At 40.3% G+C, this 14,828-nt stretch overlaps 1 gene segment (V, D, J or C); it reads left to right on the top strand.

Moving 5' to 3' along the window:
* The first annotated feature begins 9,736 nt into the window (after positions 1–9,736).
* LOC137872974 (Ig kappa-b4 chain C region-like) lies at positions 9,737–14,373 on the top strand. The segment is given in 3 exon segments: positions 9,737–9,803; positions 12,751–12,828; positions 13,646–14,373. Coding segments are annotated over 3 exon segments (477 nt in total).
* Positions 14,374–14,828: the final 455 nt, after the last annotated feature.

Below are 14,828 nucleotides of genomic sequence, written 5' to 3'. Positions count from 1 at the left end.
TCATTGTTTTCATGTATGTTATTGTAAAATAATCACATTATTTCTTAATAGTTCCAATAAATCTAGAAACAGTGAACTCAACTGAGTCTTGAGATTTTATAATTAAATGGAAATGTCTAAAGAAATAATATTATATAAATATAATGTTGTTTTTGATACTTTTATTATTGGCTATTTAATTCATGACACCAATGGTGGGCCATCAGAGCCAGCAAGGCCTTCTCTGCTGGCCTAGACACTGACAGAATTATTTTTCTTAAATACACTACATGTATTCTACATATTTTTCCCTTTATTATTATCTCATTGCATACAGTAGCTGTCTTCCTCAGTTGCGATGCTTTGAGCACAGCTTGTTTTAAGTAGAGCTTTTATCCAATCAGATTTCACCTCTATGTTGTCTCTAAGTAAAAAAAATGTGCCCGGAGGCCTTCAGAATTACAAGTGAATCTCTTTGCAGTTCAAGTAAATGGGGACGATATTGTTATCATCATAGTCTTCAACCAATCACATTTTTAGTTTGACATGTTGGCCGTATTCTTTCACATGCCAGAGCCTTCTAGCTGGCCTACAAGTACGTCATCATTAACGTGCGGCTTCATTGATCAGTGGAGTAGCGTGACTGTTGTGAAAATAGCTAGCAGGACTTTGTAGTAAAAAGAGTTAAAGTTTAAAGATATGCAAGAAGTTTTTACCTGACATTACATTTTTCAGTGAGACATGTGGATGTGTTGAGTTTGTATGGTGCCGTATGTGGTGTGAACGTGGTAATGTCGAGAGGTGGCGGGCCACACCCAGAGTTGACATGAGCTGTTGCATTGTGGGTCGTTTGCTGGCGCGAAAGCAGAGAGGAGTGAGCGACCCCAGTTTGAAGGGATTCTGCGCGTGGTCCGGGAGGTGCACACGTTTTCACGGTGTCAGAGAGAGAGAGAGAGAGAGAGAGAGAGAGAGAGAGAGAGAATAAAAGGCATCAATACATCAGTACGAAGCGTCGCCATTTTTGCTGGACCAGTGTAGCTACAGTGAAAACGTACCGCCAACGTCGCCGACGGTTAAGAGTGAGGATCACCGGGGCAGCGTTTAACCGACTGAGAGGACGTAAGACGGGAGTGTTGGCTCCTAACATCGCCGGGTTGAGAGTACCGCGACTTCATCAACAGAGGGCAGCATTCGCCAGCGCAACCTACAGCTCTGCAAATATCTTGTCTACAGGCTTCAGCGTGCAGGGACTGTTTCATCTCGTCGCGGTATTCAGGAGACACGGCTTCCTCGCAGACTGGATAAGGTTTGACTGTGTTACACCACCACTTTATGGACATTTGTAAAGTTGAAAGAGAGAAAAAAAAATGTGGTTAAGTTATTGGTCTACTTATGACAGTGTATTCATCTATTATAGCCCAATGGTTGTTCTTGCTTTACTTATGGCATTGTTATGAATGGTTTAATGTTCTGATCTGAGAGTTCAAATGCACTTTGTAATGAGTATATTAAGTGGTTCATTTGAGAAAATTACTCAGACTTACAAAACATAAGCACTGAGGTTGCTCAAAATTACATGGTGGTAAAGGTTATGCAGGTTAGCAGTTACTTAGTGTTACAGTGTTATATCTGAAATGCACAATGTCTGTGCACAGTGAAGAATCACAGGATGGTCAACTCACTGAACAAATTGAGTCTTTGCAATTAGAACTGACTAAGTTGAATGAACAATTAAAATCACAAACTGATGATGTAGAAAGAGAAAGGTTAGAGTTACTCATAGGTGATATTTATGCAAAAATAGAAAAATACACCGAGTAGCAATAATAGAGCCTACCTCTACCACTGAGAGAGTTGAACCCAGGAAATCCTCACGAGAGAGAAAGTTAACCTCCAAAATGTTGGAGCTGAAGCAACTAGAGGCTTCTCACAGAGAGAGTAAATTCTTCAGGCTATATCAAAGCTGGAAAGAAAAGATGAGCGCAACACGTGCTCAACTTAAGGATGAGTGCTCCGATCAAGACTTGGCATTCATGATGGATGCTGCTGAAGGTCTGGAGACACAAGTGAAAGATGCGTATGAATTTATAAGATCTCAGTCTGTGCCTTCTACAGAAATTAGAAGAAAGATGGATTCTTGCACTGCAGTAACAAGAGATTTGATGGGGCTCATGAATGTACGCATGAGCGAAGTGGGGCAAGAGGAGTTTGATGCTAAAGCAGAAAATGCAAGACTTCATGTGGTTCTTGACAAAGAGTATGCCCAATCAATATTTGGAACAACAATCTCCAAATCCACTTTTCGTAGTCGCCACTCCAACTCTTCATCGGAACAGCAAAGCATCACAGCAAAAAGAGCAGAATGTGCTGCACAGTTGGCTGCAAAGAAAGCTGAAATAAAGATGGAAGAGACAATTGCTGCACAAAGGCAAGAACTTAAAAGACTGGAAAATCAGAGAGATCTTGAAGGGTATATTCAGAAGCTGACTCGGGTGAAGCCTTGGATGAGAGAAGCGTAGCATGTAGTGAGCTGGCCAATGGTCCACCAGTTCCTCTTACAGAGATTAAAGGGGAACAAACATGTAAGAGCAATAACAAAGAACATACAAACAGGACTAACAACGAACTATCATTAGTACAAGCCCTACATGACACAATGGTTCTTACCAGACTTCCTGCACCGGAGCCTTCAGTCTTCTCAGGGGACCCACTTAAGTTCTTAGAGTGGAGCATGAGTTTTAAGACATTAATAGAACAGCGATGCACAAATCTGGCAGACAGCTGACAAAGGCCTTAAAGGAAATGGATAAGGACAGAGTGACTGCTTATCTGGCTGAAAAACAATGTGACTTCACTATGAACGTGCCCGATGCCAGTCACATGGGAGGTGTTTGGGAACGACAGATCAGGACAGTTCGGAGCGTCTTAAGCTGGGTTCTGTCACAAAGCGCTGGACGATTAGATGATGCTTCTTTGAGAACATTCCTTTATGAGGCAATGTCAATCGTAAACAGCCGCCCACTCACTACTAATAACCTAAATGATCCCAAAGCTCTAGAGCCACTCACCCCAAATCATATACTTACCATGAAAGCTACTGTTCCGCTGCCTCCACCAGGACATTTTGTGGCTGAAGATTTGTATGCCAAGAAAAGATGGCGCAGAGTACAATATCTGACAGAGCAATTTTGGAGTAGGTGGAGGAAGGAATACCTGACAAACATCACTTTCAGACAACGCTGGCACTCTTCAAAAAGAAATGTGAAGATTGGAGATATCGTCATTGTCAAAGAGGAAGGGATTTCGCGCAATGAGTGGAGACTTGGAAGAGTACTTGATGCTTGCAAGGATGAAGATGGTCTCGTTAGAAAAGTCACACTACAAATAGGAAATAGAAAGCTAGGGAAAGAAGGTTCACTACTCATTCTTGAACGTCCTATTCATAAATTAGTCGTGCTTGTGGAAAACAACTCAAATGTATTTCAGTAGGACTAATATTATTTGCCTACCTGTGTGGAAAGGTATAAGTATCAGGTTGAAATTAAAATGTTTTACAGTTATCAAACATTTAGTTCTGAAAATTACTGGTTTTATTTGAATGTTTGCATATAAGGGTCATCATAAATCACAGTAACTTGGTGGGAGTGTAGCTGTCAGGGAGACATGTGGATGTGTGGAGTTTGTATGGTGCCGTATGTGGTGCCTCAGGATGTCATGGTTCGCCATGTAATGTCGCGAGGTGGCGGGCCACACCCAGAGTTGACATGGGCCGTTGCATTGTGGGTCGTTTGCTGGCGCGAAAGCAGAGAGGAGCGGACGACCCCAGTTTGAACGGATTCTGCGCGTGGTCCGGGAGGTGCACACGGTATAGAGTTGATTTGTACATGTGTTTATGTGTGTTGTTGACCTGAATTTGCATTTACATGTGTTGAATATTATGTTAATTGTTTGTTTGTAGTTTTCACGGTGTCTGAGATGCTGACGAGAGAGAGAGAGAGAGAGAGAGAGAGAGAGAGAGAGAGAGAGAGAGAGAGAATGCAGAGAATAAAAGGCATCCCGTCATGCTGGAGTCATAATGAGGTTAGTTGGAAGTGGTTCAACTGTAGCAGGACAGCATTGTCATAAAATCTTGAATGTGTGTGTGTGTGTGTGTGTGTGTGTGTGTGTGTGTGTGTGTGTGTGTGTGTGTGTGTGTGTGTGTGTGTGTGTGTGTGTGTGTCTTCAGTGAAGTGTATCAGTCTCTGCAGTAGCTTCCAGCTGCAGCAGTCAGTTCAGTTTCTGTTCTGTTTGACTGAGGGAGGTTTTTGTACGACGCTTTTTCACTGTGTGAACACAGCTTGACTGTTGATGTAATGATAACTCTGACAGTAGTAAACTGCTGCATCTTCAGTCTGAACTCCACTGATGGTCAGAGTGAAGTCAGAGTTTGATCCACTGCCTGTAAAACGATCTGGAGTCCCTGATGCTCGAGTGCTAGTATAATAAATGAGTAGTTTAGGACTTTCTCCATCTCTCTGTTGGTACCACTGTAAATAGCTAGTGCTATCAACCTTCGGACTGGTCCTACATGTGATGGAGACGGAGCCTCCCAGAGCAGAGCTCACTGCTCCAGGCTGAGTCACTGTGACTTGTCCTCTGGACTCTGAGGACACAGAGACAAAAACATAAAGCAGCGTCACGGTTTAGTCGGCTTCATTTCAGAGGGACGGATGTTCACAGAGGAGAGGAGTTTGATTCTCTGGACTTTACCTGTGAAGCAGCAGCAGAGGAGAGTCCAGATGAGGACGGAGATCAAAGTCATGTTTTTGATGAGGACGATTTCTGTGTCTTCTGTTGTGATGAAGGACAGCTGTCAGTCATCCAGTGTTCAACTCTCAGGACTATAAACTCTCCCAGAGCACTGGAGCATGGTGCTGCTGATGCAAAGTGGCTCTCTATGGAAATGCTCTGACTGACTCCAACAGGGACTTGGATTACTGTGATGATGCTGTTTATCAATGGATCCATCACTTTATCAGAGTATTGATCAGGAATGTGTCAGTGCTCATTTATTAGAGTCTTTGGTTTGAGTTTGATGGAAACATTTTCTTCTGGAACGTTTTGTAAAATCTCCCTAATTCACTACAACACAAGTCATCATCACTGTGGGACGAATTTAAACAAACATATTTGTATTTATTTATCATAATATAAAATAAACTTGAGTTTATGAAAATTATTTACATTTGGCAGGATTTGTTGGAGAGTTTTTCTTGAGAAATATCTTGATCAATCATCACTTTGTTTAACTGAAAGACAAGTTAAAATTGCTCATAGAGGTCTAACATTTCACAAATATAATATTAAATACATATGTATCATTTCTTAAACAGTTTTAAGCATTTGAACTATTTATACATGAACTGGGTAAACTGTGAATGTGTTTGTTGAGTTTGTTTGTGTCAAAGTCAGAGAGCCGTGTCTCTCTACAGTGAGAGGTTTTTGTACGGTGGCTCAATGACTTTGTATCACTGTGGTACACGTTCGGTGGAGGAACCAGACTGGAATTTGGAAGTAAGTCAAAAGTTTGAATATATATTATTATTTCAGGAGTCTTTGGTCTTTGTATTCTTTTATATTCAACAATGTAGAGAAAAATTGTTCTCTTTTAATTTTTATGGACAACTTTTTCAACATTTATGTTGCACAACGAAGCAAAGTTCACTTCAGCAAAAACTCACTTTAAAAACTAATTGTTAGGAAAGTAAAACTTTAAACTGGGGATTAAATCATTACTTCCAGTTGAAATGGTGAAGTTGCATCTTGAGGGTTTGTAGTTTTAGTTCAGTGTGTCAAAGTCAGAGAGCCGTGTCTCTCTACAGTGAGAGGTTTTTGTACGGCGGCTCAATGACTTTGTATCACTGTGGTTGACTTTTGGTGGAGGAACCAGACTGGATGTTGGAAGTAAGTTTTTGCACAAAAATACTGAATGTGATTTTGTAAAGTAGTTTAAATTCTTTCGTAGATATGAGATTGATCAAAAATATCATTTTTTTCTTTAAAAACACTTTTTGAATTCATGCCTTAATTTCTCCTCCTCCATCATGGAGACTAACTCAAAGCAGCTTTGCTAAACATTTCTTTACAAATTCCTGTAATACTGACATGTATATGGCTTGATGTGTTAAAATGTTTACAAGATATTTTTGATATCTTTGATTTTATTTTTGATAAAAACTGTTATCAAAATGAATTAAGAAACTGAATTATTCAAATACAATTTTACCGACGACTTAAAGATCTACTTCATTGTGTCAATTATTGTCTTGAATTTTGATTTTTTTAAAAAAAAGGTTTTTAGTGATGACTGACATCCACGTCAAGAAAGTTTGATTGTAATCAGTTCATTTTCTGTACTTTATGTTTTAACTATTTATTTTAAAGTTATATTGAGATTTGGATGATGAAGCACATATTGATGTTTTATCTCCAGTGTAGTTTGATATATTTCAGCTCATTCTGTATGATGATTCTCTCTGTGCTGATATGCATGAGAGGCTTCTTAAAGGGAAGTGAAACAATGTGTGAGTGAGTGACTGGTGGAGCAGAAAGAACATCTGACAGAAACTCCTTAAAGGAGAAAATCAACTCTCTCACAGTAAAGGTGTCCAAGTGTCTGGTGTTTGATTGACAGCTGTGTGGTCCCTGTCCTCTAAGCTGATTGGTGTCTCCTAGGTGATGTCCGTCCCACCCTGACGGTGCTGCCCCCCTCCAGTGAGGAGCTGCAGCAGGGGAAGGCCACGCTCATGTGCCTGGCCAACAAGGGTTTCCCCTCAGACTGGAGTCTGGCCTGGAAGGTGGACGACAGCAGCAGCAGCAGCAGCAGCTGGGAGGAGAGCAGGAGCCCCGGGGTGCTGGAGAAGGACGGCCGCTACAGCTGGAGCAGCACCCTGAGGCTCCCTGCAGACCAGTGGAGGAAGGTGGGCTCTGTGACCTGTGAGGCCACCCAGGGCTCCCAGACTCCTCTCTCAGAGACACTGAGGAGAGACCAGTGTTCCCAGTCCTGACCTGACTCACTGGACTCTGATACTGGTTTCACTCTGATACTCTCAGTCTGCTCTCTCTCTCTCTCTCTCTCTCTCTCTCTCTCTCTCTCTCTCTCTCTCTCTCTCTCTCTCTGTCGCTCATTAAATGTTTCAACATATTGGTTTCTTGCTTTTTCATATTGTTTGTTTTAACTGTACAAAACAATAAAAATGTCATCAAATAGTAATTTCTTTGTGCTTTTTATTCATAGAGCAGACTTGACTTATTTCTTTGACATATATTTTCTCTCAGGAATACTAATTACAATAAAGCATGAAGACTTAATAATAACAACAATATCCTTATTTTCTATTCACTTCTTCTTACTTTAAGGGTCAAATGTTCTCCATGGTTGTTTCAGGTTTGTTTTGTTATGAATTAACTTTGGTAACAACACACATCTTTAAAAGTATTGTTATAGAAAATAACTACATTTCCTCACACCACTGAAGTCTGCTCTTTATTATGACTCATGTGCTCTAAGAATTTAAGTTAATTGGTTTCATTTTTGTAATTTCTGAATACATTTTAAAAATTGAATTAGAAATAGATAGCAGGATATCATCAGTATCAAATGAAAGAGAATTTATTCAAAAAATATTTTAATGAAAGAGATGACAACACAGTCTCTGTGTGTGAAAAAGATCCATGAAAACACAGGAGACTGGGTTGATCACTGGGTCAGATCACCCATATTTCATAACTTTAGGTGATGATTTTTAGAGGAGCTATAGCAGGGGTATTCAATTAAAATTTCAAAAGGTCCAGATTGAGAAAATCTTCTCGTGCAAAGGTCCGGAACATTATAATAATATCTAACTTGCACCATTTAGTGCCATATAGTAGCCTAGTAGTAGTAACAACGTCTCTGTGTAGTCAACAACTGTCAAATTTAAATAAAGACATCACACACATCAATTATATTTTAACAATTGTTATTCTGTTTTCAAATTGAACTGGATGGATTATAAATAATACATAGAAATACATAAATAAATGTTCTTCTCTCATTTCAAGTAAAATAAAGGCTCCATCTAAAAATAAAATACACAAAAAATAACTTTTGAAAAACTTACATCTTATTAAAAAAAGTGCTTGATTTTAGAAAAAGAGTGTGGCTGGAGTTAACTTTTTTTCTTCTCTTTTTGTTAACATCATAATGATCTGTCAACTTTATAATAAACAATCTCTGAACAATTGAACAGCTTTAACACCTCCTTTTCTCTTTCTTTCCCTCTTACATCCCACTCCATCTCTTTTTCTTGTTTAGTGAGAGAAGTGAGTTGTAGCTTGTCCTGCCAGGATTTTAAATCTGGGCTGGAATGGTGTCAGGGCTAGTCTCATGCACATATGAAGGTGCTCATTGGATATCCTGGAACGATATTTGTTTTTAATAATGTTCATAGTGGAAAAAGCTGCCTCGGTCGAAAGATTTGTGTTTGGTCTCATAGTGGCGTTTCACATTGGCGCTTAATGGCCACGGTCTCTGAACATATGAGACAGAGTGGTTTTGTAGCACCAGCAGGAAGAATGAACAAATACAAGTCCGTCCATTCTTTATTAAAAGCTCGGTTTTCGAGGTCCACTTTTCTCTTTTTAGAGGACGCAATGTTAACTTGCTTCTCCGACTTACTTCTCCCACTGCTCTCTCTCACTGTTCTCCGTCTCTCTCACTGCTCTCCGTCTCTCTCACTGTTCTCCGTCTCTCTCACTGTTCTCCGTCTCTCTCACTGCTCTCCGTCTCTCTCACTGCTCTCCGTCTCTCTCACTGTTCTCCATCTCTCTCACTGTTCTCCGTCTCTCTCACTGCTCTCCGTCTCTCCGTCTCTCTCACTGTTCTCCGTCTCTCTCACTGCTCTCCGTCTCTCTCACTGTTCTCCGTCTCTCTCACTGCTCTCCGTCTCTCTCACTGTTCTCCGTCTCTCTCACTGCTCTCCGTCTCTCTCAATGCTCTCCGTCTCTCTCACTGCTCTCCGTCTCTCTCACTGCTCTCCGTCTCTCTCACTGTTCTCCGTCTCTCTCACTGCTCTCCGTCTCTCTCACTGTTCTCCGTCTCTCTCACTGCTCTCCGTCTCTCTCACTGCTCTCCGTCTCTCTCACTGTTCTCCGTCTCTCTCACTGCTCTCCGTCTCTCTCACTGTTCTCCGTCTCTCTCACTGCTCTCCGTCTCTCCGTCTCTCTCACTGCTCTCCGTCTCTCTCACTGCTCTCCGTCTCTCTCAATGCTCTCCGTCTCTCTCACTGCTCTCCGTCTCTCTCACTGCTCTCCGTCTCTCTCACTGTTCTCCGTCTCTCTCACTGCTCTCCGTCTCTCTCACTGCTCTCCGTCTCTCTCACTGTTCTCCGTCTCTCTCACTGCTCTCCGTCTCTCTCACTGTTCTCCGTCTCTCTCACTGCTCTCCGTCTCTCCGTCTCTCTCACTGCTGTCCGTCTCTCTCACTGCTCTCCGTCTCTCTCACTGCTCTCCGTCTCTCTCAATGCTCTCCGCCTCTCTCAATGGTGTCCGTCTCTCGCCTGTCTGCGTAATTTCATTCGACTCACGATGCATTTTGGAATAAACATTCGATTGGCTGAGTAGCGTCACGTGAGATTAAATTAATGCATGCAATTGGTCAGTGTGTTTCCTGAACTGCTGAATGAGTGCCGTAAAGGCCAAAAAAGATGCGCAGGTTAAAACATTAGCGCCCGCCAAAATGTATGATTCTCAATTATATGTCCGGGTCCGGATAGGACAGCGTCTGGGTCCGGATCCGGACCGCGGTCCGCCAATTACCGACCCCTGAACTATCGGGATCATGTTCACGTCACATCTGATAATTGTCTCAGTGCAGCCTAACGGTGTTTAGCTGTGGTATCCTAAAGCAGTAGAGGCTGGTTTTAAAGGATGAAAGGAAGCCATTGGAAAAGAAGCTGTGAGTTTGTCCTCCATGTTCTCTTTACATCTGTCCTGCTATGATCAGAGATTGTTGCTTTTACATCACTAAAGACTTCAAAGTGCTTTTGTGGCTGTGGCTTCAAAACTTTGGAAGTGTTAGACTAAAGATTTGAGGAAGTTGTGGTAGAAAGCAGCTAAAGACACATGTTGAGAGGGACGTTTCTTCTTTTGGTGCGTTCTTACATTGTGTCTGTATTGAATGTGTTTTGCTTTTACATGTCATAATCTGCCATGCTCCATGTTCTTCCTTTGTTTCATTCATATCATCCATGTTTAGTATTTCACCTCTCCTATCGTTTCAGATCTGCCTTTGTATTTATTCCCGCCAGTTTTGATTATTGGCCCCGCCCTGATTAGTTTAACCCCTCGTTAGCCCTGCACCCACCAGACCTCCTGCTCACCTGTTCCCACTTCCTCATTAGTCATTCGCCGTTCATACCAGCCCAGTTCCTTTGTTCCTTGTTAGTCTTTGTTGTATCATTCTTTTGGAGTTTTGCTGCTTGTTTCCCACCTGCTATTTCTGTCCTTCCTTTTGGACTCCATGGCAGCAGCTCAATAGTCAAAATTTTACGTCCTATGTTTTTTCGAAACCACTTTTCCGTTGATGGAAAATGTGACAAAGTTATTGAAAGAGGTGAAAGAGATGAAAAAGCAACCACAGTGCAAATAAAGTCTAACTACACCTTCACTCTGCTACAGTGGATTCATATTTTGTTTTTGAGCAACTTTATTTATGAAACCTAAAAAATGTGTAGAGTGACAAATCTGAATGTTGTAGAATTCAACTAAGGATTCCTGTCCAAAATAGAATTCCTCCTCCTAAAGGGATGTTTTCTATCTATCCATAAAGTACAATTCAACAGTAACAGCTGATGTTATTGACGGCTGAATGGTGCATTTTGGTAAATGTTGCTGCCGTAGTGGAAATGTGGGACGTTATTATCTCCTTTCCTTTGGTAAATCATGATGGTCCAGTGTTTTCTATGCTGAAGGAAATAAGAAAGGAAACATTGAAGCACAGTTCCTCAGCATTTAGAGAGTTAGACCTGCTTTTATCATGGCTGTCACTTTGAGAATCCAGGTTTATTTCACTCAATTAAGAACCTTCCTGACCAACAGAGACTGTTAAATAGCAGACCATGCCTGTCAGCCATTTCAAATAAAGCATTGAATTGTTCCATCTTCCTCCTCATCTGTATCTGTGTTGGGTCCTTATCCTGCTACCTGTTCTACAAATCATAACATTATCTTTTAATAAAAAGTTAAAATGTAGTCTGGTCTAAGACAGTGCTACATATGAAGCTTTTCTTGATTACTTTCTGACAAAAAAGATTGAAAGGGTTCATTATGAAATGCAGAGTCAAGTGGAGATAAGACATCTTCATGTTTAAAAAGTGTTTTGTAATGTCGGTAAATATGCTGTTAGAGATAGAGGAGGTGAAGAAAAGTAATCTTACCAACTAAATGTTTGAGTGTGTGTGTGTGTGTGTGTGTGTGTGTGTGTGTGTGTGTGTGTGTGTCTTCAGTGAAGTGTATCAGTCTCTGCAGTAGCTTCCAGCTGCAGCAGTCAGTTCAGTTTCTGTTCTGTTTGACTGAGGGAGGTTTTTGTACGACGCTTTTTCACTGTGTGAACACATACTGACTGTTGATAACGTGAAAACTCTGACAGTAGTAAACTGCTGCATCTTCAGTCTGGACTCCACTGATGGTCAGAGTGAAGTCAGAGTTTGATCCACTGCCTGTAAAACGATCTGGAATCCCTGATTGTCGAGTGCTAGCATAGTAAATGAGCAGTTTAGGACTTTCTCCATCTCTCTGTTGGTACCAGGCTAAATGGTTAGAGCCATGAACATTCTGACTGGTCCTACATGTGATGGAGACGGAGCCTCCCAGAGCAGAGCTCACTGCTCCAGGCTGAGTCACTGTGACCTGTCCTCTGGACTCTGAGGACACAGAGACAAAAACATAAAGCAGCGTCACGGTTTAGTCGGCTTCATTTCAGAGGGACGGATGTTCACAGAGGAGAGGAGTTTGATTCTCTGGACTTTACCTGTGAAGCAGCAGCAGAGGAGAGTCCAGATGAGGACGGAGATCAAAGTCATGTTTTTGATGAGGACGATTTCTGTGTCTTCTGTTGTGATGAAGGACAGCTGTCAGTCATCCAGTGTTCAACTCTCAGGACTATAAACTCTCCCAGAGCACTGGAGCATGGTGCTGCTGATGCAAAGTGGCTCTCTATGGAAATGCTCTGACTGACTCCAACAGGGACTTGGATTACTGTGATGATGCTGTTTATCAATGGATCCATCACTTTATCAGAGTATTGATCAGGAATGTGTCAGTGCTCATTTATTAGAGTCTTTGGTTTGAGTTTGATGGAAACATTTTCTTCGGGAATGTTTTGTAAAATCTCCCTAATTCACTACAACACAAGTCATCATCACTGTGGGACGAATTTAAACAAACATATTTTTATTTATTCATCATAATATAAAATAAACATGAGTTTATGATAATTATTTACATTTGGCAGGATTTTTTGTAGAGTTTTTCTTTAGGAATATCTTGATCAATCATCACTTTGTTTAACTGAAAGACAAGTTAAAATTGCTCATAGATAACATTTCACAAATATAATATTAAATACATATGTATCATTTGTTAATCAGTTTTAAGTATTTTAACTATTTATACATAAACTGGGTAAACTGTGAATGTGTTTGTTGAGTTTGTTTGTGTCAAAGTCAGAGAGCCGTGTCTCTCTACAGTGAGAGGTTTTTGTACGGCGGCTCAATGACTTTGTATCACTGTGGTTGACTTTTGGTGGAGGAACCAGACTGGATGTTGGAAGTAAGTTTTTGCACAATAATACTACATTAATTATTCTAAAGTAATGTTTTAAATGTAGTTTTTGGATGTTTGAGACAGATGAATATATCTTGTTTTAATCGTACACTTTTAGGATTCATGGTTTTATTTCTCCTCCTTTATCATGGAGACTAACTCAGAGCAGCTTTACTAAACATTTATTTACTCATTCCTCTCCAACTGAAACTCAAACAGCTTGAAATGTAAAAAAAAGATAAATCTTCTACAAATGTTTTAAAAGTTATTTTTTTACTTCAACCTCAATTAAAACAAGTTCAGAATCAGAATGATTCAAGTATAATTGAACAGAGTGAAGATAAAGATTGGTATTTTAAAATGTGTAAAACCTCTTCATTGTGTCAAATATAGTTTTAAAATTTGAAAATCTTTGAACAGTTTTTAATGATGACTGACATCCACATGAAGAATGTTTGATTGTAGTCAGTTCATTTTCTGTACTTGTAAATGTTTCCACTAAATATTTTAAAGTAATGTTTGATTGAGGTTTTTGATGATGACACTTTTATATTTGGCCACATATTGATGTTTTATCTCTAGTGTAGTTTGATATATTTCAGCTCATTCTGTATGATGATTCTCTCTGTGCTGATATGCATGAGAGGCTTCTTAAAGGAAGTGAAACAATGTGTGAGTGAGTGACTGGTGGAGCAGAAAGAACATCTGACAGAAACTCCTTAAAGGAGAAAATCAACTCTCTCACAGTAAAGGTGTCCAAGTGTCTGGTGTTTGATTGACAGCTGTGTGGTCCCTGTCCTCTAAGCTGATTGGTGTCTCCTAGGTGATGTCCGTCCCACCCTGACGGTGCTGCCCCCCTCCAGTGAGGAGCTGCAGCAGGGGAAGGCCACGCTCATGTGCCTGGCCAACAAGGGCTTCCCCTCAGACTGGAGTCTGGCCTGGAAGGTGGACGACAGCAGCAGCAGCAGCAGCAGCTGGGAGGAGAGCAGGAGCCCCGGGGTGCTGGAGAAGGACGGCCGCTACAGCTGGAGCAGCACCCTGAGGCTCCCTGCAGACCAGTGGAGGAAGGTGGGCTCTGTGACCTGTGAGGCCACCCAGGGCTCCCAGACTCCTCTCTCAGAGACACTGAGGAGAGACCAGTGTTCCCAGTCCTGACCTGACTCACTGGACTCTGATACTGGTTTCACTCTGATACTCTCAGTCTGTACTCTGTAACTCTTTATGTCTGTTTATCTCTTTCTTTCTCTCACTCACTGTCTCAGTTCATGTTTCATTGATAAAGTTTTGTTGCTGTAATTCAGGTTGATTTAAAATAATAAAGAACGTTTCATCAAATTAATTGTTTTCATGTATATTTTTATGAAAGACAAAGATGTTGCTGTTTCAATAGTTCAATCAAGATTGACTCTTAAAATTCTAAAATTGCCTGCCAATTTCTTAAGACAGCAATTTCAAGTTAGTATAATGCCATTTTGAATGTTGTTTTGTATTATGAACCCAATTCTTTTTGCTTATTTCATTATTTACCACAATAAAGAACTTTTCATCAAATTAGTTGTTTTTATGCATGTTATTGAAAAAGAAACAGATGTTGCTATTTTAATAGTTCCATTAATTCTGGAAATATTCAACATAACTGAGTCCACTGTTTTAAAATGGCTTGTACATTTCAACAGAAATAATGTAATAATACTATAATGTTGTGTTTAATATTGTTTTCTTTTAAAAAAACAAAAACAAATTGATAATCATTACTTTAAGGTTACTGTGACCCTGACACAATATAATTAAATCCATTCTTTATTCCAGATTCCTTAAATACTTTATGACTTAAATCTGCATCATTACTCTCATTGTAATTGTATTTTTTTCTATCAAAGATGAATCCTAAATATTTTAAGGAAAATTAGATATACTTTATGTATATCACATATATCAAGTTTGTCATTGGTAGAAACTCTCATGTGGAAACATTCTTAGTTATTATTAGTTTCCAGGAAGCATAA

This window comes from Cebidichthys violaceus, unplaced genomic scaffold, assembly GCF_023349555.1.
Source record: "Cebidichthys violaceus isolate CVI_PGR_0920_01 unplaced genomic scaffold, fCebVio1.0.p SCAF_16, whole genome shotgun sequence".
Lineage (NCBI taxonomy): Eukaryota > Metazoa > Chordata > Actinopteri > Perciformes > Stichaeidae > Cebidichthys > Cebidichthys violaceus.
This window is presented reverse-complemented; position numbering and strand designations above follow the sequence as displayed.